The sequence below is a fragment of the Rhipicephalus microplus genome, chromosome 6, assembly GCF_043290135.1.
Source record: "Rhipicephalus microplus isolate Deutch F79 chromosome 6, USDA_Rmic, whole genome shotgun sequence".
Lineage (NCBI taxonomy): Eukaryota > Metazoa > Arthropoda > Arachnida > Ixodida > Ixodidae > Rhipicephalus > Rhipicephalus microplus.
Genome location: NC_134705.1, coordinates 172,878,991 through 172,906,667, shown reverse-complemented (window position 1 = coordinate 172,906,667; position 27,677 = coordinate 172,878,991). Strand labels below are relative to the sequence as shown.

Below are 27,677 nucleotides of genomic sequence, written 5' to 3'. Positions count from 1 at the left end.
CTGTTCGAGATCTCTGCATAAACTGTGTTATTTACCACAATGCTTCAGAGCTGCTAATCACTGTGGATCGCTGCGACTGAGCCAAACACGTTTTCGACCGCCCATTCACAGAACGACATGCTCTGGTAACGCAATGTCACCGAGGCTGCTGATCTGATCGGCTATAGAGAATGCACGGAAGTAAGATTGGTTGGTAGGGTGGCAGCCCCTGCCACAGCAGATATCAATCACTTCACGATCTTCATCTCAGTTGCCAGATGGCATGTGGCAACACAAATGCTTTCACAAATGCCCTGCCTGTATCGGGAAATTTAATTTCTTTCTTCAAAGGCGTGTACTGTCGCCAGTGTACTGTGTAGAAGTGTAGAATCACTATGATGTTTTAGAGGGGTCGAGCTTGGAAAGCTAGAAGTTTTCTCCTTGGTAGCTTGCAGCAATCGTGGCAACATGCAACAAGGCGACAAAAAGGGCGGTTGGTTTGAGAGTTGGCAAGCCCAGCTTTGAAGCTTGCTCTGCAACTTGATTGACTAGCATGGGACAAAAGTCCAGAGTTTTGTACGGCACTCTGCCCCAGTGATGACCTTTGCCTGCTCCTTAGTAATGCTAAAAACTTTCTCCCCTTCAGGAAAATATATGTAGTTTGTGTGCATGCATGCCCGCGTACACGACTGACGGAGTTAGAGAGACTTGCCCCCTAGACGCGGAGTTGATATGCCACTGTCGAAACGCATGAAGAACAACCAGCCATTATGCTTTGATATAGATGGCCCAATATGGAAAAAAAAAAACTGAACATTTGAAGGATGCTGTATTTACAAGAGGTTAGCTTGAAACAAAAAGTGGTTTTATCCCAAAGCAACCCACTGTAGGAAAAATGGTGAACACTGCAGACTCAAATGCTACCTGTTTGGGTCTCTGGGCTTATCTTGCTGAATTAATGACATACCGAATTACATTAAGACACTGCCTGGCACCTTGTTACAAGGACAGTGACTAAACTGCAGTTAACAGTGTATGAAAAAGCTAGCTGGTCCACATAACTTCTGCATCTGCATTTTATTACCAAAGAAAATTCATAATAGCAACCACATTCAAAGATAATAAGAAAAGAGCATGTCGAAATCATCACTGAACTTATATTGTAACATTGAGCAAATGACCATGCTAATGTTTTCATATAGTTTTAGAGCAAGCATTGAAATGCCAAAAATGTGCAGCATTCACAACACAAAGTTAATTTATTTTGTGTGATGAAAATTACAACAGTGATAATGTGATAAACATATAATTGGTGCAATACTGTGTTTGTACACAAGACAATAACGAAAATCCCCCAACATCATAAAAATAGGCAATAAAAAAATAGCTGCGAAAAATCTCACACAAAGAGAACACAGAGGCAACTAAACACTAAGCATAGCATGAAAAGACCACATCTTATAATTTATAACGACACTTTGCAGAAGGCAAAAGTAACACACTTGTAGCAGAATCAGGCACAGTCTCGAATAAAAAGCTAGATTTTATAAATAAGCACGTCAAATCTTGCAAGGTTAGCTTGCACTTAAAAGGCAAGAAATTAGAAGATTAAGTGAGGCTGAAGCAATATAGAAGTGCTTCAGTGTGCTCTTCACAAAAGGTTATTCACTAACCACGAAATCAAAAGAACAGTACTGCAGGAGTCCAGTATTGTTACAAAAACAAAAAGAATAGTCATGGTAAAACAAATAGATACCCAAGTCATGATGAGGCAGGTGATTTTATTAGCACATGTTCTGTTGATGTTCTTCCAGTCAGCAAAGGCCCAAGCTCTCATGTAAAAAGTCTTTTAAGTAGATTCTAATTTAACACACACACACACCCTTCTTACAAATAAATGTGCTGACATACTTTCATAACTACATACATTCGCGTTATATGCGATGCGAACAATGCCACGAAGTCCGCGCCATTTGACAAGAGCATGAAAGCCACACATGAAAATGTTCAGTTCTGACCAAGGTGTACATTACGTACACCTAAACGCATCTAACCAGCAACTTAGTTGGCAGTGCTTTAATGGTGCCATGAGTCAACATGTGTTCAAATGATTGGCTCGGAGAGGATCTCGAGTTGGTGAGGAGGTGTTGTCATTCACCAGTACAAGTACACAAATCTTTACTAAGCTTACAGAATATTCAGTACTCATATGGACAGTGAAGAGCACTGTAATAGACCATCAACAGGAATGAAAGGTTCTTGTTATATTTTACTGCAGGCAAAATAATAAACCGCATGGCCTGCACAACATAGGCTAAAATGCCTACTGGCAATCACGCTGATGCTGTTGTCTTTTGAGCTGGAAACGCTGGTTACATGTGTTGGTGCAAAAAAGACACTCATGCGGCCGCTCGCCCGTGAGGGTGGGCACGTCTCTCGGCAGACTTGACTTTTCGTAAAAATAATGGGGATATGAAGTGCCTTCTTACGAGCATTTGCCACCGTGGGTACGCATGTGAGCAACCAAGTTGCTTTTATGAGAAAAGCTTCGGGCACACACGTGGCATTCATATGGCCGCTCGCCCGTATGGGTGCGCATGTGGATATTAAATGTCGACTTTTGTTTGAAGCCCAGTGGGCACAGATGGCATTTGTATGGTCGCTCGCCCGTGTGTGTGCGCAGGTGCTCGGTCAATGTGCATTTTAATTTGAAGCTCTGAGGACAGAAATCACACCGATATGGCCGCTCGTCCGCGTGGGTGCGAAGGTGTTTCTTCAATGTGCTCTTTAGCGAGAAGCTGTTGTGACAAAAGTGGCACTGATATGGCCGCTCGCCTGTGTGAACCCTGATGTGTTGTTTGAGGTGGGATGGCCAACGAGTCCCATAGTCACAGAAGTTGCACTGGTAACCGAATCCCCGATGCGACTTCTCAGCATCCGTAGCTGCCGGATTGAAGAGCCCCGAAGCTGCACACATAGAATGAGGCGATTACTCATCTATTGGTTTTCTCCCAAAAAGAAAGAGAGATATATGAACTCAGATTCCATGCTAGGACATGTCAACAGCACTTAAATCGTTATGAGTCGCATTGTGGCGAGAAATTCTGGATTATTTTAGAAGCAACTTGAACTCCTTAGTATGTATCTAAATCAAAACACACCAGTGTTTTTGCACTTCTCTAGCAATAGAACCACTTTAGCAGTAATTACGACACATAAAATAAATGAAGTCAGACTAGTGTATTTTAGGACTGTAGAAGGCGTGATGGCAACTTCAGAAACGAAGTACAGTACTCACGGACATAGGTACGTGCGTGCACAGAGAGGGGTAGAAGGGGTCACCAAAACGGGAGGGAGAAAAAATCCGCCCCGTAGATTGACTTAGTTAAGAGGGAGGTCGCTAAGATAAACATTCGACCCCCCTCTCCTGTGATAGGAAAGCCTGCACACGCCTATGCTTGAGGGTTCAAACACGACATCAAAATTTTTATTGTAATGAGCGGCACACGCAATCGCTTTAGATAACCATGCCGTACGTGTCACGGAAAACCTGGTCTCTAAATAATGTCAGATCTGACCTATGTTATCAAGTCACAATTACGTCGACATAAACCTAATTGAGGATAGTGGAAATGAAAGTATGTGCATTGCGTTGCCCTACATTGTCCCGTTTCAATCCGTGAGTGCTGTACACCTGGCCAGCTTTTCATATCTTCCAGATACAAATGAACATACAATTCCTACAAACTTAGTACAACACGCTTTTACTGTTACTTAAAAATCAAATGAAAAGTATCTCTAGAGCTCTATAGTTAACTTAAAATAACCTAACACCTTCTTGCATTCTTTAATGTAAGTATGCCCCACCCCTTTCCCCCCCAAAAAACTGTAAAAAATAATTAATGTTGCCCTGAACAACATACAATGCACTAACTGAGGTAGTCCATATTACTTCATCAATGCTAAAGCAGCAAGGGCAAGGAATAGCTGTTTCAAAAGAGGCTATATAAACAACAAAATAAAAAAAGACAAAATTTGGATTAACGCTAGCAGAATCAAAGACCAGTGCTCCAATAATTTTTGTCCTTATGTATTGAAACCCAAGCTCACACTACTACCTTGAATCACGAACACAACAGAGTGTACATATGTACCCGTATATGATGCTCTAGGAAATGACCATGCTAAAATCTAGAGAACAAATACATTAGTACCACAAAACAGAATTACAGCACATAGCAATTGAAAGATGTAAGATAAAAAAAAACACAGGCATTGATAAAAAAATTCATGAACGCACACGAAGTGAATTATGTTAAGTGGATGGGTATCTTACGGATGAGTAACAGTACATTACCCCAAGCGTTTTATATAACGCAAATTGAATGACTTAAAGTGACAAAAAGCAATACAAACAGACGACAAAGCAAGGTTTTAAGATCCATAATGGCTCTGTTGAAATCGCTGACTATTAAAATAAAGAGTTTGTGCTTGTAGGCGTTTTATAGCACCCCTAAAAGTAAGATGACATATTTAATGAAAAGTAAACAGCAAGGGCTCTTCATAGAATGTGCTCCGTCCAACAGTGACCTCACAGTTTGACAATATGTGGAGACTGATCCTAGGGGGAGAGAGAGAGAAACGGCGTGATAAAGAGTACACAAAATCATACGCATTATCGTCATGCCAAGAAAATATGTACTACATGAAAAGCAGTCTTGAATTACATAGCAATTTCAATATGGTGATGCTATATCATGTTTAATTTATGAATTTACAGTATTTTTCATGAGTTAGCATGTGTTAATAAGAATTTTCATGAGTTAACATCACCATGAATTTCACAGTGAAGATAGTTGATTGCCGACACTGTTGCTTTGGAAACACTGTAGTTTTAAGCAAAACACCTTGAATTTGATATTAATATGGCATCGATAGTGCTGCAAGCACATGTGCTGTATGCATCTGAGTAATTCAATGACGAAAACAAGGAAAGTTACTGCTCAGTATTCCTATGCCTCGCTTCTTCCAAGCATTTTTTATCGTCACTGATTCGTTGAAAAATATTCCGTATTTCGGATAGGCTATATTTAATTCGAGTACTGAACTAATAGAATGCTATACATTTATTATCCATATTTTCTAATATTTGCACACCATTATAGTTGTGTGGACTAGCAGTTAACTGCCGAAATGCACTGACGTTTGGATACACTAAACCTCCTGTGCAATCAGTAAGTCTCTCTTTAACTTCGCATAACGGTGTTCCGTTACACATGACCACTTTCCCAAAGGCACTAAAAGTCATTCGACCATGCGACTTTTCCGATTCCACGTCAGAAGTATGTTTTTCTTTTTGTCGTTGAAATTACCATAAGTGAAATTGAATTTGCAATATAAAAGGGCTATTTAAAAATGTAAGGGCCATTTGGCTACCAAAAAAGAAAATTTTCGTAAGCAAAAGTTTTTGTATGCAGTTTCACTTTAGTACAACCCTAGTTCACTTTTCTACATAGCCATAAACTTCCAAGCACTTTTCATATCGCTGCACCAGTTTCTTTAGTTTCTCTGCATAGAAACTCGTTTCTATACAGAGGAACTGCATAATTTTGCATAAAGTATGTGCATATACACATTGGAAATATAGATGTCTACAGATGTGCATTTTTATGATCAGGCAGTGACACTTTTGAGAGCTGCCATTAGTGATAAAAGATGTTCGTAAGAAGGGGCTGGCTTAACAAAATATACAGTAGATTCCTTGGCGAAAATCTGTGTTCGAACAGTCAAGGTGCCAGAACACACCTCCACACGTACTACTACTACGATTCAGTCCCACCAGCAATGACGTTGCAGAAGAAATGCTACGAAGAAGGCCACACCTCGCGATTATGAAATTTTATTCTAAAAGCCATTTAAAACATATACTATACAAATAATTTGTGCTTTCTGCCATTTGCTTGAAAACTGGCTATGCACATTTTTTTTTTCACATGACATACTCTATGGTACAACATATAACATAGTACTGTACAACCTTTGCCAATATTACTAAGGCACATGTGGCAGTCCTCAGTATGATCCACAACACTGAAAAAACTTTACAACCAGTGACTGTCATGTTCAATGTAACTTTAATGAAGTGATATCACTCCCAAAAGAAGAGCATTTCTTTCTTTGCTCACTTAGTGTGATTAACACCCTATACCAAACTCTAAAGCACACAAGCCACTGATGACTGGAAAGTTCCTTACGCACATACTATGGTTGCGAAACGACGAGCTACTTACTGCCACTAACATTGAACAGTTTCTTACGATAAACCACTTATACCCTTACTTTCTTTAAACATTTGTCTCCGTGTTTTAAAATACAAATTGACATGACCCTGAAGTATATGCTTTTGATATCACATAATGACTAATGATCTCATAGTGCTGCTGCTGTGTTGTCATATGGAGCGAAAGCCTTCACCCAGCATTATGGCTTTTTGCTTTCACCTCACGGCATCACTGCTGTGATTTTTGCAATATCTACTGTGATGTTGAAACAAATTGAACTGAAAAAATTTCACCACCTCCCACTAAAGAAAACCATGAGCAGCACGTAAAGCAGTGCATGGGTCGACTTAAAGTTTGGTTTTATCAGGGCCACCTCGCCCGATGTTAACGCTTTCTTGCAAGGGGAGCACACCATGAATTCACTGTAGCTTCCTTAGCTGTTACTCGTCCCAAACTCTTGTTGAAGCACGCCACACGGGTTCATCACTACGCCCCGCAGGAGTGCATTGGTTCATCGCGTGTCTGCAGAATCTCATTTCCCGACACCATCACGTGGTTGCTCAGAGAGCGTAAAGGGGAGGGGTCACAGCCACTTCTGCTGGCCCGAACATGCTAGCACGTGCTAACTAGGATACAATGCGTTGGTTTATGGCGTGCCTACACAATCTTGTGTCTCGGCGCTGTCACAGGATTGCCGAGAGAGTGTAACGGCAAGAGGCCACAGCGTCTTATCCAGCCCCTGATACAGGCTTGAAAACGCTGATCCATTCTGGCAGTGCTCAGGCCAACTGCTGCGCGTGCGCAGTATGGGCAGCTACGCTGCACACCACTGGGTTAAACTCGGCCATAAGCTGCTTTGCACCTAAAGAGGAGGTGCATGCGGTTAAAGAGCCAACAGCAACAAGCATACTTTAGGGACTTCTTTCAGCAAGCAAGGACAATGTCCTGTTGTGGAAAACATAGGCATAGGGGTGCCTCACAAAACTTCTTTTTGCTAGTCATGTAGATTAAGCACCAAGCAAGAGCAAGATAAATTGAGGTTTAGATGCACTGAACCTCCTGCGTAATGAATGCATCTCCATGCATTCATTTTGCAACATTCTGTGAGATATGGTCTTTTTGCTAAAGGAACTACCATATGCTCTATAATCGTAAATTATCATTTTGCTAAAGGATTTATCATATACTCAACCAGTCGTCCGAAAGGCTGCTTTTCGCAAACTACATCAAAAATATGATTTTTTTAGCTCCAAACTGACACTAGAGAAAATGATGTTGAAATACATTTCCAGCTTTGATCTTATATTTTCACATATATTTCCACGGAACGAAAATAAACTTCTGGACAGATTGATATCTAACCCTTGGCGATCTCGAAACCTTACCGTTCTTCGAGACGTGTTGCTTGAAACGTATTTGTCCAGTTCTGATCACTTTGAAAGAAAAACAACAACTGGTGCAAGAAAAAACTCTTCAGAGACATTTTTTTAGTTGATCGTGTGGTGAAGATTTTCAGAAATATTTCGGCCACATGTGGTTCCTCCCCGTTGATTGTTGCAGTCCCGTTTTATTAGATGTGAAGCAGCCATATCCCAGACCCACTACACACAGGTGCACATACTCAAACTACAATTGTAACAATATGATTATGAAGGACGCCATGGTGGCGGGCTCTAGATATTTATACCGTCTGGTGTTCTTTAACGAGCACTGGCATAGCACAACACGCGGTACTCTACCGTTTCCTTCTTACCGAAATGCGAGCACTGCAGCCAGGATCGAACTTCAGACCTTTGAGTCAGCAGCCGAGCATTGTAGTCATTGTTCTTCTACCAAGGCAAACTTGAGTGCGTCATAGAATTTGTTTTGTAAAGAAATATGCCGTGACTAACAAAACAATTAGATATTTATATCATAACTAAAAGTGTATAACATACAAGATTCTTTATTACAACACAACCATTCACTTTCAGTTGGATCTCCAGAATTTTGGCATAAAGTTCTTACACATTTGTCAACAATCTGTCACAATGCTAGTCGCAAAGGAACATAATTCTGTCCAGCTGCATTGTAGGGAAGCAAAGTAAAAAACAAAAGTTAGGCACGTGAAACAGCAAGTCTGAAATATCAGCGGATGAGTGGCCTTCCCAACATTCAGTTAAAGGTGCACTTGCATAAAACAACGTAAACTCTTTTCAAATTCTCTAATCAATTTGTTGATAGAACATGTGATGCTTAATAGGTGTTAATTTTCATGGGGAGTTATATTGCAAGAAAAGAGAAAATACTCCATATGAGCAAGTGGTAATATGTGCTGTGAACTGCGCTGAAAGTTGCGCAATAGTTTGGCTCATAAATCGCAATTCTGTTTTTTATAATATCGTTGCTTTTTATAAATTCTCCCTAGTACTACATTGATGATGTGTTGAAATTCTAACGGTGTATTAGCTGCCTTAGAAACATGTGACTGTTGTGTAGAATAGCTGATTTCGAATATGTGTACTGATATCTTTGTACACGTGTTTTCGCTATAGGTGCTTATGCACGCACTGCATGCGAATGGGGAAAGAGGAGGAGTGCTGCTGCTGACTTGAAATATGGTAGATTCGCGACCGCCACAGTGCGCTTCGTCTCGTAGGTTTGAAGTATTTTTTTTTTTAGAACTGCAGTGGCCCGCTTTGCAGCCATCCTCTGATCCCGAGGAAACTTGTGAAAAGCGACCGTAAAGGCTGCGGCAGCCATATGCCGTGCAGTAACTCAGCATTGCGAGTCCCCTCAACCTTGCAAAAACACAACTAGTAAATGTTGGATGGCAACAATCTCTGATTAGAAAAAGAGAACAGTGCAATAGCAAGAAATCTCTATGAACTGGCAGAACTGATGCTTCGCCAGGCAGCAGATCGCAGCAGAAACAAGGCACAATTGCAAAGTAAACAAGCTGGGCTGACTGAGCGACGCAGGCAGCCCGCCGCATAGTTGCCCACTGGGCGGCGGCTCCACCCTGAAGGTGACGTCAGCTTTCGACATCTCTCCTCTGCTCTGCCCCTGCGTGTGCTGGGCAGGGGGGTCGAAGTTTGCTCGCTCATTGCGCCATTGTGTAATCGAACCTCCCAAAAGACCTCTGTTGGCATGTTGTAAGAGGTCTCGAATATCGAATTCACAATAAATTCGCAAAATCAAAACCTCTTCAGTGTCCCTTTAATGAACATTCTTAACAAAAATCACCTATAGAAAAACCGATAGTCGATGGGAATATTGAATGTATTGGTCTATCGGTATCCTATGGGTCTATAAGTAGCATTGGTGGTCTATTAGACCTCTATCAGTCTATTGGTGCATTTTTTCTATGGCATTTTATTAGCTTATTTCGTAATGTTCTATTGGCGTATTGGTCCTACATATGTCTATTGGCATTCTATTTGTCTATTAGTGCTGTATTTGTGCATTGGAACTCTATGGCTTTTTTCCCAGTTCCAAACTCTTGGCTTTGGATTAAAAATAATGGGTATTTAAGGATTGCAGGATAACAGCACCTCTACAAAACAAAAAATATCTATTCAAAGTGAGGTCTGTATTATATTCATAATTAGTAGAAGATCATTTCATCAAATCTGCAATCTTCCCGAAAACAAGCTTTCCAAGCTTGCTGTTCTTCCTTGTTGAATGTATGCAACTGCACCCCTTCTCCAGACAGTGCCTGAAAAGAAAAACAGATATAAAATACCAGGAAGAAGAAAGGCAAATTTTTAGAAGTGCTAATAAAAAAAGATAACGCATTAAAAAATGCATAGTTGATCACATGTTATATTGAACGTACATATATCGAATTTTCGGGTATATTAAACTTTCAAGCTATTCCTTTGAAATTCCTTGGTAAAAGTATAGAGATTCGCACGTTTATATCGAATGGTATTTTTACCCACCTTCGGATATATTGAACGCCGCGCTGCCTGGAAGATGCGCTACGACTCTTACACCCCCCCCCCCCCCCCTTGCGATCTCCGCGGCAGCGCCGCTTCATGCACGAGCTGGAAGGCGTGCATTTGGCACTCAAAGCAGTGCCTAGTGACCTTTGCGTGGCCCCATGCCTCCGACATCCGGAACGCTCAAAAAAAGGGTAAGGCCGAGAGGGTTTGAACTGTGCGATTTCCAACTTGTGGAACGGATTTTTTTTGTTTCTCTTTCTCTCTCTCTCTTGCTTTCTCCACATATGCGTCGGCTCGGAGAGCAGGAACGAAGGAGTCTACATCCTTCTCCTTTCACTTTTTCTTTTATTTTTTGTTGCTGTTTTGCGAGGTTTGATCAGCCAACCACAGCTTGAACCTTTTTCTGTTGCCCTCGCAGGTGGGAATCACCTCGCGAGCGCTTTGTTGCTTTCGACCTGTCGCGTCGCCCTTGTACCACCGCATGTGCAGCATTTCTTTTGCATGTGTGGTGTGCAAAGCCGCTGTGGACTCCTTGAATTCTCTACTTCTCGTGTAGCTATATCTAGCGTCAAGAAGCGGAAGACCCTTGACTTTGCGACGAAGTTGAAGGCTATTTCGAGGCGGGCGAGAAATGTTCGACCATGGCGGACGACTTCGAGATACCACAGCTAGAGCATTTGAGTACCTTGTTAAAAAACAAGGCAGATATCAAAGCAAAGGCAGTAAACGTAGGGAGCCTGTCATGTGCACTGTTCTGCCCATGGGAATGTAAAAAGGGCACTTTATGCCAGGTTTTTAGCAGTGTGGGTGAATAACATTCCGGTGGATGGCCCGATGCTAATTGCCAAGGCCTAATGGTTTGCCACCGCAGGGGTGCCTGCGCAAGTAGGCGTTTGGTGTATAGCGACACCACGAACCCGACCTAACGAGGGAGTTTCGACTCCCTCCCACGCCTAGCCGTGCGTGGCTTTGCCGTGTCCGAGGAAAAGGGGATCCTGGGGGTTGAGCCGACGCTGGGTGATTGGACCGTTAAGGCCCCCCGGCAGGGGCAACACACCCCTTTGGCCCCGGCTTCACGTAGACGGCACCCCTGAGCTGACCCACCCAGGGGAATCGGCAGTCGCCTTTTCCTATCTCTCTCTCCCTACATCTTCGTCTTTATCTCTTACTATTTATCTGTCCTGTCTTCTACTCTCTTCCGTTTACTTCCAAACTTCCTGGCGGCTAGGGTTAACCCTGTGCAAATAGCCTACCTTGGTCTAAGCGCATTGGGTTATAGTGGCGTTGTACGGCTGGCGTCTGCAGGTTTCAGCATTTGTAAACTTGTAGCGTCCCCTCGTTGGGCTCCGTGGTGGGTGGCCGCCAACGCTGCTGAACAACAATAAGGAAGACATGCATGGAGCATTCCCACTACTGTCTGATCGTACCGGCTTAAAGCCGGTACGCATCGATGATCTCACCAGAGAAGGATTGGCCACCCTGGTGCAGTATCTGGCCACCCCCTCCCGTAGGCATTCGCCAATTAACTCACGGCCCTCAGTCCCCACCAGCTGCGGAGCAACTGACCACGGCGGCGGTCAGATCTGCAAAGCAGCAGAGGGTGCTAGGAATCTCTGGATACGGACAGGCCACCATTGGAACTTGAACTTAGCAACGTTTAACGTTAGAACGTTATCTAGTGAGGGAAGTCTAGCTGTATTATTCGAGGAGCTAGAAGGCATTAAATGGGATATAATAGGGCTGAGTGAGGTTAGGAGGACAGATGAGGCCTATACTGTGCTACAGAATGGGCACGTCATTTGCTATCGGGGCTTGGCTGACAGAAGAAAACTGGGAGTGGGGTTCCTAATTCACAGAAACATAGCTGGCAACATAGAGGAATACTATAGCATTAATGAAAGGGTGGTAGGTATTGTAATTAAACTGAATAAAAGATACAAAATGAAGGTAGTACAGGCTTACGCGTCTACATCCAGCCATGATGACGCTTCAGTTGAAAGCTTCTATGAAGACGTGGAATCGGCAATGAGTAAGGTGAAAACACAGTATACTATAGTAATGGGCGACTTTAATGCAAAGGCAGGGAAGAAGCAGGCTGGAGACCAGGCAGTAGGAGATTATGGCATCGGCACTAGAAACGCCAGAGGAGAGCTACTAGTAGAATTCGCAGAACGCAATAATCTGCGTATTTTAAATACCTTCTACCGAAAACGAGAAAACCGCAAGTGGGCATGGAGGAGCCCTAATGGCGTAAATAAGAACGAAATAGACTTTATAATGACTGCACACCCAGGAGTCGTGCAGGATGTGGAAGTGGTTGGCAAGGTAAGATGCAGTGACCATAGAATGGTGCGGGCTCGAATCCGCCTAGACTTGAAGAAGGAACGACAGAAACTGATACGCAAGAAGCCAATCAATGAGCTAGCACTGAGAGGGAAAGTACAGGAATTCAGAGTGTCACTGCAGAACAGGTACTCTGCTCTTAGCGAGGAAACCAACCTTAGCGTAGATACAATGAATGATAATCTGACGAGTATCATCACGGAGTGTGCAGTGGAAGTTGGAGGCAGGGTAGCTAGACAGGACACCAGCAAGCTTTCCCAGGAAACGAAGAACCTAATTAAGAAGCGTCAAATCATGAAAGTGTCAAGTACAACAGACAAAATAGAACTGGCAGAGCTTTCGAAGCTGATTAATAGACGTAAAGTATGCGATGTAAGAAGGTATAACATGGAGAGAATTGGGCACGCTCTGAAAAACGGAGGAAGCGTCAAAGCAGTGAAGAGGAAACTTGGGATAGGCAAAAGGCGGATGTATGCACTAAGGGACAAAGAAGGCAAAATAACTACCAATATGGATAGGATAGTTAAAATAGCGGAGGAGTTTTACAGAGATCTGTACAGTAGCCGAGACAACCACGACCTTAATACTATAAGAACTAGCAGTAACCCAGACGACACCCCACCGGTAATGATAGAAGAAGTCAGAAAAGCTTTGGAGAGCATGCACAGAGGCAAAGCTGCTGGTGAGGATCGGGTAACATCAAATCTGCTGAAAGATGGAGGACAGATTGTGTTAGAAAAACTAGCCACTCTATTTACGAGGTGTCTCCTGACGGGAAAAGTACCAGAGTCTTGGAAGAACGCTAACGTCATCTTAATACATAAAAAAGGAGATGACAAGGACTTGAAGAATTACAGGCCGATCAGCTTGCTCTCTGTAGTATACAAGCTATTTACAAAGGTAATTGCTAGCAGAGTAAAGAAAACATTAGAATTCAATCAACCAAAGGAACAAGCAGGATTTAGAACAGGCTACTCAACAATTGACCACATTCATACTATCAATCAGGTAATAGAGAAATGCTCAGAGTATAACCAACTGTTCCTGATACATAGCCTTCATAGATTACGAGAAGGCACTTGATTCAGAAGAAATATCAGCCGTCATGCAGACACTACGGAATCAGGGCGTAGATGAAATATATATAAACATTCTGGAAGAAATCTACAGGGGATCAACTGCTACCATAGTGCTTCATAAAGAAAGCAACAGAATACCAATAAAGAAGGGTGTAAGGCAGGGGGACACAATCTCCCCAATGCTATTCACTGCGTGCTTACAGGACGTTTTCAGAAGCCTAGAATGGGAACAGTTAGGGATAAGAGTTAATGAAGAGTACCTCAGTAACCTGCGCTTCGCCGATGACATTGCATTGCTGAGTAACTCAGGGGACGAATTGCAACTCATGATTACGAAGTTAGACAAGGAGAGCAGAAAGGTGGGTCTTAAAATTAATCTGCAGAAAACGAAAGTAATGTACAACAACCTCGGAAAGGAGCAGCACTTTGCGATAGGTAATAGTGCACTTGAAGTTGTAAAAGACTATGTCTACTTAGGGCAGGTAATAACCGCAGAGCCTAACCACGAGATTGAAGTAACTAGAAGAATAAGAATGGGGTGGAGCACATTCGGCAGGCACTCTCAAATTATGACAAGAAGATTGCCACTGTCCCTCAAGAGGAAGGTATATAACAGCTGTATCTTGACGGTACTTAGCTACGGAGCAGAAACCTGGAGACTCACAAAGAGGGTTCAACTTAAATTGAGGACGACGCAACGAGCAATGGAAAGAAAAATGGTAGGTGTAACCTTAAGAGACAAGAAGAGAGCAGAGTGGATTAGGGGACAAACGGGAGTTACGGATATCATAGCTGCAATAAAGAAGAGGAAATGGACATGGGCCGGGCATGTAGCACGTAGACAGGATAACCGCTGGTCATTAAGGGTCACCAACTGGATTCCCAGAGAAGGGAAGCGGGGTAGGGGGAGACAGAAGGTTAGGTGGGCAGATGAGATTAAGAAGTTTGCGGGTATAAATTGGCAACAGCAAGCACAGGACCGGGTTAACTGGCGGAACATGGGAGAGGCCTTTGTCCTGCAGTGGACGTAGACAGGCTGATGATAATGATAATGAGCAAAGATAATTTTAAAAACTTTTCCAACATTTTGTCATAGCGCATAGCCTCTGTTTGTTCGTAGGTTTTCTGTGTTACTTAGTGTAAACATTTGCATAAAGCCAATATGATAAATAATCGCCAAAGAAAATCATTTTTTTTAAAAAGCACCCAAATTGAATGAAAAATTTTCCCATAGTTTCATGCGGCTAAACATAGTGTGCCTTGGTTAATGTAGTAATAAACATTAAAAGCAAGGACAGATCGTAATATTAAGATTATTAAAATAAGTTTCACGGCAGCAGATCAGATCGGCAATAACCTGTCCATTAATTAAACGGCAAATGATAGTTTCACATCTGTTTGCAAAGGGTCCAATGCATGTGAACATTCGAAAAAAATTGCGGGAAACTAAACCGCTTGAATTTTTATGTGCATCATTTAATTATCTGTATTCTCAGCAAAACCAGAGACTGTTGAAAGAGCATCTGGCACACTTTAGTTAACACGATCCATTATGTAGCACTCTCAAAGGGACATTGTCGCAATCAATCCAGTCACGAATAAGACGGTCATTTAAGTATCAATCGTGAAAGAAAAGCGGACTTGTGAAACCTGGCCCTTGTTTTGGGAACATACAACTGTTCACCCTTGCAATTACAAAGCAACTCACCCAGCAGAGAGTTTTATTGAAGCACAAACTTCACTGATGCGGTCATTATCGCTCATGCTGAACGAGGTGCCTTTTTAGGCGCATCTTATGCCTAAACGACTGGAGGCACGAAGGGCACTGATATGGCCGTTCATCTGAGTGGGTGCGCAGGTGTTCGTCCAATGCGGACCTTTGTTTGAAGGTACACGGGCACAAATTGCAGTGATATGGCCGCTCGCCTGTATGAACCCTGATGTGATCTTTCATGTGGGATGAATTATCAGTCTTTTAGTCACACAAGATACAGTGATATCGGCGTCCCCTGTGCAACTTCTCTCCATCTGTAGTTGCTGGTTCGGAGAAAAGCACCAAAACTGCAAAAAAAAAAAATAAGACAATACACTCAGGTTTTACATTTCATTTGAAGATAAAGTGAATTTAAGTTATATGAATTTATCTGGGAACAGCATGTTACTATTACGAGTCGCGCTATAGCGAGAAAATATGGATTAAGTTAGAAACATCATAGACTCCTTAGCACATACCTAAACCCAAGCAGACAAGTATTCTAGCATTTCACCCCAATAGCAATGAATATATTGTGGCTGTGTAGTGTAAAAAACAGTGTAATTTATTTAGTGTGATAAAAAACACCGCAGTGATCATGTGACAGACGGTTCTTTGGTTCGACAATGTGTTTGTGTGCATGACAAAAATGAAAATCCTCAACAGTATAAATATAGGGAATAGGCAACAACGGCAGAAAATCTCGCTTGAAGAGAACGCAGATGTAACAGAACTATACCCCAAAATGAGAAGACCATATCTTATAATTTACCAAGCAACTATACGGAAGGCACTAGTAACACACATGTACACGAAGTAAGAAACGCACAATGTCTTACAAAAAGCAACATTTCACTAATGAATAAGTGCATTCCTACAAGCTTGTTAACTTATATTTGATGAGCACGATTTGAGTAGTATCGAGGGAACCTGAAGTTATACAAAGATGCTTCAATGTACTCTTATACAAAATGCTATTCGTTAACTATAAAATTGGAAAATAAGACTGAAGGAGTCTAGTGTAACTACGAAGTTGAAAAATTGCCAAGGTAGTAGGGCCTACAGGAGCACAAGGAAATAGGTGCTTTTATCAGTGCTTACACTGTCAATTTTTCTTACAATTCAAAAAAAGTACTCAACTCCTATACAACAAGGCATCCACGTTGGTTCTAACTTAGCACATACACAACTAGTGCCTCCATACAGGAGGCACTGGTAGAACCAGTGCCTCCTTTATAACTTTCAGTGCCCGCTAAAAGCGGAAGAAACTATTCCGTCGGCGCGAGTGCGGTGCCTCGCCACCAGGTGCCGCTGCCTAAACAGGGTGCCGGAGATCGCTACGTGCCGCAGCCGCCGTGGTTCTGGCTCCACGCTCAAAATGAAACAGATTAAATACTTAATGTTCTGCGCTTAAACCTCAATATATCGCGGCTGTAATCGCTGAATTATATTACCAAGTGTTTCAGAGATCTGGATGCCAGCTTTCACGCACTAGCCACAAGCGAAGAACGCCACGCTAAATGAATAGCAAGAACATGCCGCGTACGCACACACCTACATGCTTGGACATGATGTACATGAATGTCTAACGTTGACTTGCCATGCATAGCGACAGGGGCTTTTTCTCGAAGTACTTAAAAGCATCGTGCTTGTCAATGACAGTGAATGCATAGTTCACCAGCAGAAGCTGCAGAAACCAACAGATATCAGCTTCATGAGCTTAGCTCTGTGACTGTCATCCATCTCCTTGCACTTGAGCAGGTTTGAAGCACACAGTGCTGGCACAGCATACTTAACCAGGGTAGACAATGGCTTTTTTAGAGTCGGATTGTCCTTCAGAGCACGATTCGCAAATTCCCTCAGCACGTCAACGGCAAACAGCAACTGGTCTGACAGGTAAAGTAGCCCACCTCGGTCCTGGCTGCAAGTGAAGTGCAAGATAGGTTGATTCCTCGCTGGCTTTGTGCAGACTGCAGTGCAACTTCCACAACACATGTGCTCGTTTATGACGTGGGCAATATAGCCCCCAACATAAACAGTTGCAGAAATCTCAAGTGACGGCAAGTGCTGGGGCAAGACTGTTGCAATGAGCCGTTGCAATACACATGCAGCTGTCTGTAGCTGAGGCGGCTGTTGTGCTATCGAAGGAGAAGTTTCAGTGAGCAGTGTGCCTGTTGACATTTGGGCACATTCTCTGTGTGCAAGGTTTGATGCCATGCTGGATGCGGCAAGTCCAGTTTTTAAAACCTTCTCCAGCCCTTGCAAAACAGAACGAACATTCAGCATGTCATTGCAGCGAGAGTACATCCGCAGTGTTCCAAACAGCGACTTGATGGGGTCACTATTAAACTTACGAGTGAGCACAAACAAGAACTTCTCCTCTGTGAGCAGGTACTTGATACAGACAACTGCGGAATATGTGGTCAGGAGGAATGCTTCATACATTTCTTTCGTCTAAAATTTCTTTTGACTTCGACAGCTTTTTTCCAGTTCATCCAAGTACATGAGCAGCGTGAACTCGAGCCACTCCAGTCTTGCACCTTCAGCATCGTCAAACTGCTGAGTGTCAGGCCATTTTTTGTGGATGTGCTGGGTCGTATTGCTTGTACCAAGCAGCACGAACCAACGATGAATGTTTTACATGAAAATGATGGTCTGGCCTGCAGCTGCGAATGATACACTCGATGTATGCCCAGCTTGGTCTCTGAGATGCTCCAGGGCTGCAGTAACATCAGGCGAGAAGACCTGAATTGCCCTTGCGACATTCATTTTTTCTATGTTATTCGGATAGACATGTTTTCGGCTGAGGTAGCGGACAGGCTTTACAACCAGGTCGTTCTGTAGGTCGTAGAGCTTCTTGATGTAGCAGGATGAGACCTCTCCTTTCGGACTAATGTCGTGGGCCAGAAACTGCGAGCGCCCGTTTTTTTTTTTTTTAATGTGGCATGGATGAAAACTTAGAAAGAGGAGCCTGTCGCAGTCACAGGGATGTTCTATCTGGTACGTAAGAAGACCATCGCCCAAAAGTGTGATGCCATTGACGTTCACTCTGTGGTTATCAATATATTTGGCAAAAAACTGAACGTCCATGTTAAAACAATAGAAAGAATTCATAGATTGGGCAAGCAACGGCCGGGGCATATTAGACCAGTCATAATGAGGTTCTACGATTTCAAAGAAAAAGATGCTATACTCCGAAACTGCAGCAAACTAAAGGGAACTTCTATTAGCGTGAGCAATGATTATTCGAAGGAGACGGTCGCGGTGCGGAAAAAGTTGTGGGACAGCGCAGCTGCGGACAGGGGCAGCGGAAAGAAGGTATCGCTAGTTTATGACAAATTGAAGGTAGGCGAAAGCTTATTTACTTGGGACTACAACCGAGATGAACGCCAACCATATCGTAAGGAGCGATATGATAAAGGATCGCCGGCAGCAACGCGCAGCTCTGACAGCGTTGGCGGCGCCCCGGTGCAGGCAGTGGCTGCACCGTCACATGCGTAGCTAGTGCTTCTCCTGTTCAATGCTCGTAGTCTTGTTAATAAGGTAACTGAACTCGAACATTTATTGCTGTCGAGATCTCCCTCTGTGGTGATCGTAACAGAGACTTGGCTAAACAACGATATTCCGAATGATGTGGTTGTTCCTCCTGGGTACAGAGTGTTTCGCTGGGACAGAAATTCCCGTGGTGGGGGCGTTGCAATTGTCATAAAAAAATGTATCTCAGCAGTTCCAATTAATTGCAATTTATCGGAATCTGTATGGTGTAAATTTACGTACGCGAACACCAATTACCTTATCGGAGCCGTATACAGACCACCTGCCACTTCGCCCGAGTTCCTGGAAGACCTTCAGACGTTTTTGAACTCAAATGTAAACAAGACAACAAAATTAGTCCTGGCCGGAGACTTTAACCTACCAAATATAGACTGGATTTCTTTATCGGCCGGTAATAAGGATGCTACTAGCAGCGAAAAGTTATTTGAAATAATGATCAGCCATAACCTAACCCAAATTGTTCAACAGGCCACTAGAGTAACATCGGGTTCTCAGTCACTGCTAGACCTGGTATTCCTTTCGGGCACTATAGAGGACTTCAGTGTTACGGTCGAAGACGGCATATCTGACCACAAACTGATTTCGGTTGAGATTCTATGTGGTACAAAACCTGGAAAACGACCCTTCGTTCGGGTGCCTGTTAGTGACTACGGCCGGGCAGATGACACGTCAATATTAGACTTTTTGGAAACTGCTTTTGATGATTTCAAGCAAGCCTCTGATAGCGAGCCAGTTGATTGTTTGTGGCAGAAATTCAAATCAATAATTAACAGCTGTATAGAAAGGTTTGTTCCCATTCGATTGAAAAAAACAAGGAAGACTAACCCCTGGATCACTAGAGATGTTATCCACACTAAACGCAAAATAAAGAGATTACGCAAAAGACAAGGCCACTCTGAGCAGATTTCCCAACTACGAGCAGCGTTGAAAATCCAGATCTCCAAGTCCAAAAAAAAGTTCTTCAATGAAACGCTTTCTGGGTTCTTGCGCACTTCGCCTAGAAAATTTTGGCTATACTTGAGCGATAGGAAAGAAGCGATTGAACATATCGCGGTTGGCTCTGATGTTGTAACCCAGAAACAAGATATAGCTAATGGTTTCAATCGCTTTTTCCAATCTGTATTTACAAAGATGGCAGTCACGGATGAAGATAAGGAAATGGCCGATACTTGCACATGCGCCATGGATCCAGTTTCATTTGATCAAGCGGGCGTGTTTCAGCAGCTACTTAATTTGAACGAAAAGAAGGCTAATGGACCGGATGGAATACCAACTGTGTTTTTGAGGCGGTATGCGGAGTGGATGTCGTTTTACTTAGTCATTATCTTCGAAAAATCACTCTTGACACATTCGCTTCCAAAAGACTGGCTGAGCGCCATTGTGAAACCGGTATTTAAAAGTGGCGACAGGATGCTTTTTACCAACTACAGGCCAGTGTCTCTGACGTGTGTTTGTTGTAAGGTTTTTGAACACGTCATTGCCAAACAGATGGCTATTTTCTTGGAGACAAATGGGCTGATATGTAGGCAACAGCACGGGTTTAGGCAAGGGCTTTCCACGTTATCCCAACTGATTGAAACTCTCCACGATTTTGCCGCTGCCGTAGATAACAGAGAACAAGTCGACGTGATATGCATAGACTTTGCAAAAGCCTTCGATAAGGTCTCCCACCATAAATTGCTCTTCAAGCTCAAACGAACAGGCGTAAATGAAAATATCCTGAAGTGGATTGAAGCATACTTAACGAACCGCAAGCAGTTGGTACGAATTGATGGGTTTGAGTCTGAATCACTTTGATGTTTATTCCGGTGTGCCCCAAGGCTCCGTGTTGGGCCCATTGCTGTTCTTGGTGTATATAAATGATGTTGTTGACATTGTTAACCCTCCTGTAAAAATTAAATTGTTTGCTGATGATTGTTTAATCTATGCCCCAGTGACGTGTGCGAATGACCAAATTGTAATTAATGATTGTCTTGATGATTTTCAAACATGGTGCGACAAATGGGAGATGAAAATAAATTATTCTAAGACAACATATACGCATATAACTACCAAGAAACACGTTTTACCATTTACGTACAGCATTGGACCTAATTATTTACCGCAGGTGTGTGCATTTAAATATTTGGGAGTGCATATTACGAATGATTTGAAATGGCGTGCACATGTCGAGAATGTATGCTGTGCCTCTTACAGAAAACTGCGTTTCTTGCGTGCTAAATTACCGAATGCTACGAAAGACGTCAAGCTGCTTGCATATAAAACATTTGTGCGCCCTGTTTTAGAATATGCTTGTGCTGCATGGAGCCCCCACCAAAAGGATTTAATAGATAAACTGGAACGAATTCAGAGACTTTCCGCGCGATTTATATGTTCGAAGTATAAAAGGACTGATTCGGTTACCGAGATGCTAAAACTAAGTGGTTTGGAATCTCTAGAAATTAGACGACAAAAGCAGCGCCTAAAAGTATTTTTTCAGATATTGCATGGTCAAATAAAAATAGATAAAACAATTTACGTACACCCCCCGCATAAGCTCAGCAGCCGGATCAATCATGACGCGGCAGTTCGCCCCTTCGGTGCTCGCACGGACGTCTTTCGCAAATCTTTTTTCCCTGATGTTATAGAAGCGTGGAATAAATTGCCGCGACATATTGTTGAAAATTCTGACGTTAAAAAATTTGAATGTGCTCTTGATGTTTACTTTGCCGAGCAATGAATATGCTATTGTGTTATTGTTCAAAGTGCTGAAAATATCAATGTCTGTATTTACTTTCCATATCCTATGCTTCCCTCCCTGTAATGACCCTCAAGTGAGGGTTGACAGTATAAATAAATAAATAAAATAAAAATCACTCACTAAGCAAACTACCCTGACACTACAGGCTTCTATTTTTTCAAGCACAAAAATAAACAACTAGTGAAGCTGTGGGCCTGTTAACTCCTTGGTAAAATAGTAGGCCACTGGGAGGCGGTACGACGTCGAGAGTCCTGTAATTAGGAAGCAGAGTTTGCTAAGGTGAGGTCCCCACCATGCGTTTCCAAAGAGACATCTGCATGCCCCACAAAGCAGTCCTACTGTTTGTTGTACTGCAGCTTTTCCCTGATCTTCATTTCGTCGACTATGAGTGAACACACCCTTGACTGTGGTACAGTCAAGCTTTCGGCTTCTACTCTAAGGCGAGCTTCGGCGAGTTTGCTGAAGCCTGTTTCTCCACTGGTGGTTCCAAAGTAGTTGCTCAAAGTCTTTCTGCAAGGAAGCTTCAAAAGCATTTCACCGCGGATGGGTTCGTACGCCCTTGTCGACAGATGCCTTAAAACTACACAATGTCGGGTTGTCTCCTCAGACCAGCTCGGCCTCTTCTTCTTGAAGTTCTTAATCTGATCAATCAAGAATAAAGCTGCAGGTTCCTTTTCTTTCGCCCTTTCCTTGATATAAAAACCATCCGCAACTAGGGCGTCCTCGTGCAGCTTTTTCAATTCCATTTTGCACTTGTCGACGGTCTGTTGCAGTCGAAGAAGCTGGCTCCTCAACTCCTTTTCTTTTCTTCTCCACTTCGCTTTTTCAGCGACAAGCACACTTGAAGTTGACCTGCTAGCTATCTACCTGGATGCCTTGATCACGCAAGTTGGCCTTCGAAGATGTGTCCATCGCGCAACAATCCGACATATCCTCCACTGCTGAAGCAACGTTGCCGCTCGCAGAGTCGCTGTGCACCATTGTAACACTCATTCGTTTGTCGATGCTTGCTGTATTTCGCGCAGGAGTTAATTTCGGCTGGAGATGGGGCGGGTATTCTTCAAAAACTGACAGCACAGTCCATTTCTTTAGGCGTCGCCGCTTGCCTTCGATGAAGTCCTCTTCTTTAAAGTGGCGACTGCATACTTTGGTGTAGCATGAGGTGGTGTTCGGTGACCGCTTGTCTCGTCGTATTGCGGCAAGCCAGCGCGCTCGAGCGTCTGCGTCAGCGGGTAGTTCATGAAAGGAAAGCCCTGCCGGTTTCTTTTTCTCGTCCAATTTGCACAGTGGAACGCAGCAGTAGGCCACCGTAAAGCATTCTACGCACGCACTTTCCGAAAACTGTCCCACAAAACGAAGTTGCGCACCACTGAACGAGCTGCACGCAACACCCGGACGGAATGGCAGCAGCGGCCCCCTGTTTACCCAGCGCCCCTAGCGGCAGCGGAGATAAGTGGCGTTCGACGGCCCTCCAATGGCGGTGTGCCCGGCACAGATTTTTATACAGGAGGCACTGGTAGAACTATAGTGAACTAGAGGTAGAACGCATGCACCGAATTGTCAGGAAAACACAAAATCGAGAGCGGCCAGTAATTCTTAAGCTGTACAATTTCCCTGAAAAAATGTTAGTCCTTCGTAATTGCGGCAAACTGAAGGGAACAGCGATATCGATATTCGAAGACTTTTCCGCACGAGTTCGGGACCTGCGCAAAAAACTATGGCAATCAGCAAAGGAAGATCGGGACAATGGTGCTAAGGTCACTCTTGTATTCGATAAACTAAAGATAGATGACGACTTGTACGCATGGGATGAAGCAAAAAATGCAAGTTTCCCTAAGAAGGACACGTCACGATGGTCGCGCAAAAAGCAACGCGTGACACCCGCAAGCCGCCACACCGTTTTCATTGGTATGTTTGAATGCCCGTAGCATTGTTAACAAAACTGACAAGCTAGAAGAATTGTTATTTTCGTACACACCTGACATTGTTGTGATAACTGAAACGTGGCTGCACCCAGACATTCTTGATTTTGAAATTGTTCCTTCTTCATACTGCCTACTTCGGTCAGATCGTGACGGTCGCGGGGGCGGGGTCGCCATTGCAACAAAACGTGCTTTGCAATATCGTAGAGAAAAGGGTATCGCGAAAGCGTTTGGTGCGCAATATTTGCTCACGATGCTCCAGCACTGATCGATGGCATCTACAGAAAGCCAAACGCGTCTAATGATTACATTTTACAAGTACATGACTATCTGGTTGATAAGGTTACCCCCCCGTACCAAATTAATACTTACTGGAGATTTCAATCTCGCTATTGACTGAAAAAACTTTACAAGTACTAGAAATACCGCCAACAGCGAGCTATTATACAATTTAATGTTCAATTTTTCATTGTCCCAGTTGGTCCAGGAACCAACCCGAATTCAAAGAAACACTTGCTCCATACTAGACCTAGCTTTTCTTTCCGATAACCTATCCGGTAAAGCCACTGTAGAAAATGGAATATCTGACCACAAAATGTTAATCATAACTTTTAACCTTGAATGCTTAAATAGCAAACCCGATGACACTAATTCACGGATAGCCGTGAAAGACTACACCAGAGCTAATGATGTTTGTGTTATTGATTACCTCGACACAGCACTAGAGACTTTTTCTCTAGAGGAATGAGAGGGTGTTAATGGTATGTGGATTCAACTGAAAAAAAATAATTACGTACTGTGAACAAAATTTTATCCCAACGAAACTAAAACGCACACAAAGAAAAACACCATGGATCAATCGCCGTATTAATTCACCTTAAAAGAAGGGTACAGAGAATGCGCAAGAAAAAGAGGAATCCAATCATCTTTAAGGAACTTGCATCTCAGCTTAAGGCGGAAATTAGAAATGCAAGACAAACCTTTTCTTCACATACGTTATCTCACTTCATGACGGATCAGCTGCAAAAAATTTTGGCGTTTCTTGGCACGGCCTGAAAACCCGACAACTGAAGTAGAAATTGAGGGTACTATCGTAAAGGACGCGCAGGCCGTTTCCAATGCTTTCAATAGGTATTTTCAGTCGGTATTTACACGCGCATGCGCACCAAGCAGCCCTGTTGCTCCGGTGCATCCTTTTTTAATGCCCGATGTCGTTGTCACTACGGAAGGTATTCTGAACCTGCTGTTGCAGATCGATGTTAAGAAATCAGTGGGTACTGACAATATTTCAAATGTATTCCTTTCGACGCTACCCAGAGCAACTATGTCCTTTCCTTGAAGCAATTTTTAAAGCATCCCTGCTAACAGCTTCTTTACCTGCAGACTGGTTGTGTGCAAAGGTAATTCCAATTCATAAAGGCGGGAGCAAGCTGTCCATAGAAACATTCAGGCCTATCTCGCTAACTAGCAGCTGCTGTAAATTATTGGAACATGTAATCAACAAGGCAATAATTACTTATTTAGAAGATAACAACTTATTGCACCCAAACCAACACGGATTCCGTAAAAACCTGTCTACCGTTACTCAACTCTTGGAAATAACGCATGACTTCGTAACTACTATTAACTCACAATTGCAAACAGACTCCATATTTATAGACTTCGCCAAAGCTTTTGATAAGGTGCCTCACAGTAAATTGATTGACAAACTTTTGTCTATTGGTATTAACAGTAACATAATAGCATGGATAAAAATGTATCTATCAAATCGAAGCCAGCATGTAACCGTAAATAACACAGCCTCTGATTCATTGGAAGTTTTTTCCGGAGTACCACAAGGTTCCGTTTTAGGACCCATCTTCTTTTTAATATAGGTTAATGATAACTATATGTGCCTTGAGCCTAACGTTAAAATGAGATTATTCGCTGATGACTGCGTGATCTACACCACTATCCGCACAACTGATGACCAGCTTAGACTTAATACCACACTAGCTAATTTTGCATGTTGGTGCCTTGAGTGGGGAATGGAAATTAACGTGTCAAAAACAGCTTGCCTTAGCATAACTCGCAGAAAAACAATCCAGCATTTTAGTTACAATTTGGTCGGCCCAAACATTGCAAGAAACGACGCTGTTAAATACTTGGGCGTTACCTTTACAAGTAAACTGAAGTGGGATGCACATATAAGCAGCATATACACAAAAGCCAGCTAGGGTTCCTGCGTCGAAAACTTGCATTGGCACCTTCTAATGTAAAACTGACAGCATATAAATCTCTCATAAGGCCGATCCTCGAGTAAGCCAGCATTGTTTGGAACCCCCACCAAAAATATCTTTCCAGCAAATTAGAAATCGTCCAACGCAAGGCCCTTCGCTTTATCTATTCTAAGTATTCGAGGCATGACAGTGTCACTGAGCTGCGCAGGCGGGCATGCTTACCGACCCTTGCAGCCCATTGCCGTGTCTCTTCCTTAAAGTTTGTTTTTCTTTTGTATCACAACTGTTTAAACATAGATAAAGACAACTATATAAAGCCGCCTAACCATCACTACCTTCGTACCAACCACAATAAGTGCATCAGACCATTCATGTCACGCTGTGACACTTTTAAATATTCATTCTTCCCGTCAGCAGTGGAATAGTGGAACAAATTGCCACGTGAATGCGTTAATCTTTCCTCTGCAGATTCATTTGTTCGGAATGTAGACAGCCTGTTTTATGAAGACTAAAAGCAACTTTTGTTTTTTGATGTTTGTGAGCGCTTCGGAACACACTGACCACTGTACCCCCTGCTGATACCTCGATGTTTTGGGAACTGTCCATGATTTTGTACAATTGCTTTCAACGTTCAAGTTTTATTTTCACCATCATCTTGTGATTCTGTTTCTTTCGCTATGTGCGATATTGCCTGGTTTGTACGCGACTGTGTATATTTGCCCGCCCACCCTGTATGAGCCTGAGAAAGGCTTACAGTATTAAATAAATAAATAAAAATAAAAAAATAAATTTGTTTATCATTTACGCTTCTTTTCAGCGGGGAGGGGAGATCGTGTAACACATGAAGCTGTGGTAGGAGGAGCTGAGGAGGGAAAAGTGAAGTGAAATGAAATAAAGATGGTGTACGAGCCACGTCACGCCAATTATACATAGCGTCATACACAGTGATACAAGAGCTCTAGAAAATCTACTTGCTAGAATATAGAGAGAATAAATAGATTATCGTCACACTATAGGATTATATCGTGCATCAGTTGGAAGACGCAAAATAACACAGTCATCCATTAACGAAAAGTAACGACATATTCAACGAAAGGTGACCTCAGTTCTTCAATACGCGGTGAAATGTTCAACGGATGAGAAAGAGGGAACAAAGAGATTATAAACAGAACACACTAATATATGAATTACTATCAAGCCGAAACAAGGCACTCCTACGACATAAAATGCAGCCTTCTGTTTGCAAGGGATTCGAATAGGTTACCTTGTCACAACTAATTTATACCTTCGGAATAGTTATTGCTTTTGAGAGCGTCAAGTGTTTCAATCACTCATACGGCACTTATACGGCCTCTCGCCCATGTGGATGCACGTGTGCTTCTTTATTTTGAATGCTTGTGAGAATTGTTGTGGGCAAGCGGGGCATTTATGTGGCCGCTCACCCATGTGGACACGCACATGATCATTCAATCCCGATTTTCAGCAGAACCTTTGGGGACACAATTGGCATTTACATGGTCGCTCGCCTGTGCGCGTGTGCAGGTGCTCGTCCAGTGCGGCTTTCGCTTTGCAGCTGTGTGGACAGAAGTAGCACTGAAATGGACACTCGCCTGTATGAAGCCTAATGTGTCGTTTCAAGTGGCATGTCAGTCGCATAGTCACACAAGTTACACTGGTGGCGGCGCGCTCGATGCGAGTTCTCAGCATCTGTAGTCGCTGTAGACATCAGACCCCAAAGCTACACAAAGAGAACATTCAGATTACTGAATCATTGTTCTTTACATGGAGAGGAAATAAACTTATGTCTTGGCGTTTGACACCGCAGCGGAAACTTTCCTACCATGACCCGCATTACCATGTGAAACTTACCGATAGCTCAT

General features: G+C 42.9%; 1 protein-coding gene across 1 annotated transcript; it reads right to left on the bottom strand.

The window, feature by feature from the left end:
* Positions 1 to 1,037: 1,037 nt before the first annotated feature.
* On the bottom strand, positions 1,038 to 27,677 carry LOC142766080 (uncharacterized). The gene is made up of 5 exons (XM_075867915.1): positions 27,667 to 27,677; positions 22,532 to 23,034; positions 17,059 to 17,769; positions 3,141 to 3,272; positions 1,038 to 2,946 (listed from the first exon to the last, which is right to left on the bottom strand). Exons 1-5 carry the CDS (start codon positions 27,675 to 27,677, stop codon positions 2,465 to 2,467), a joined length of 1,839 nt encoding a protein of 612 aa, XP_075724030.1. The 3' UTR covers positions 1,038 to 2,464.

What these genes read in the sequence shown, in the direction of transcription:
- LOC142766080 (XM_075867915.1), bottom strand. An exon ending in CATGAAGCTGATATCTGTTG is followed by an intron (nt 3,273 to 17,058) that starts GTTTCTGCAGCT and finishes TATGTCCGTGAG; the next exon opens with TACTGTACTTCGTTTCTGAA. An exon ending in AGAGAAGTGCAAAAACACTG is followed by an intron (nt 2,947 to 3,140) that starts GTGTGTTTTGAT and finishes CTATGTGTGCAG; the next exon opens with CTTCGGGGCTCTTCAATCCG.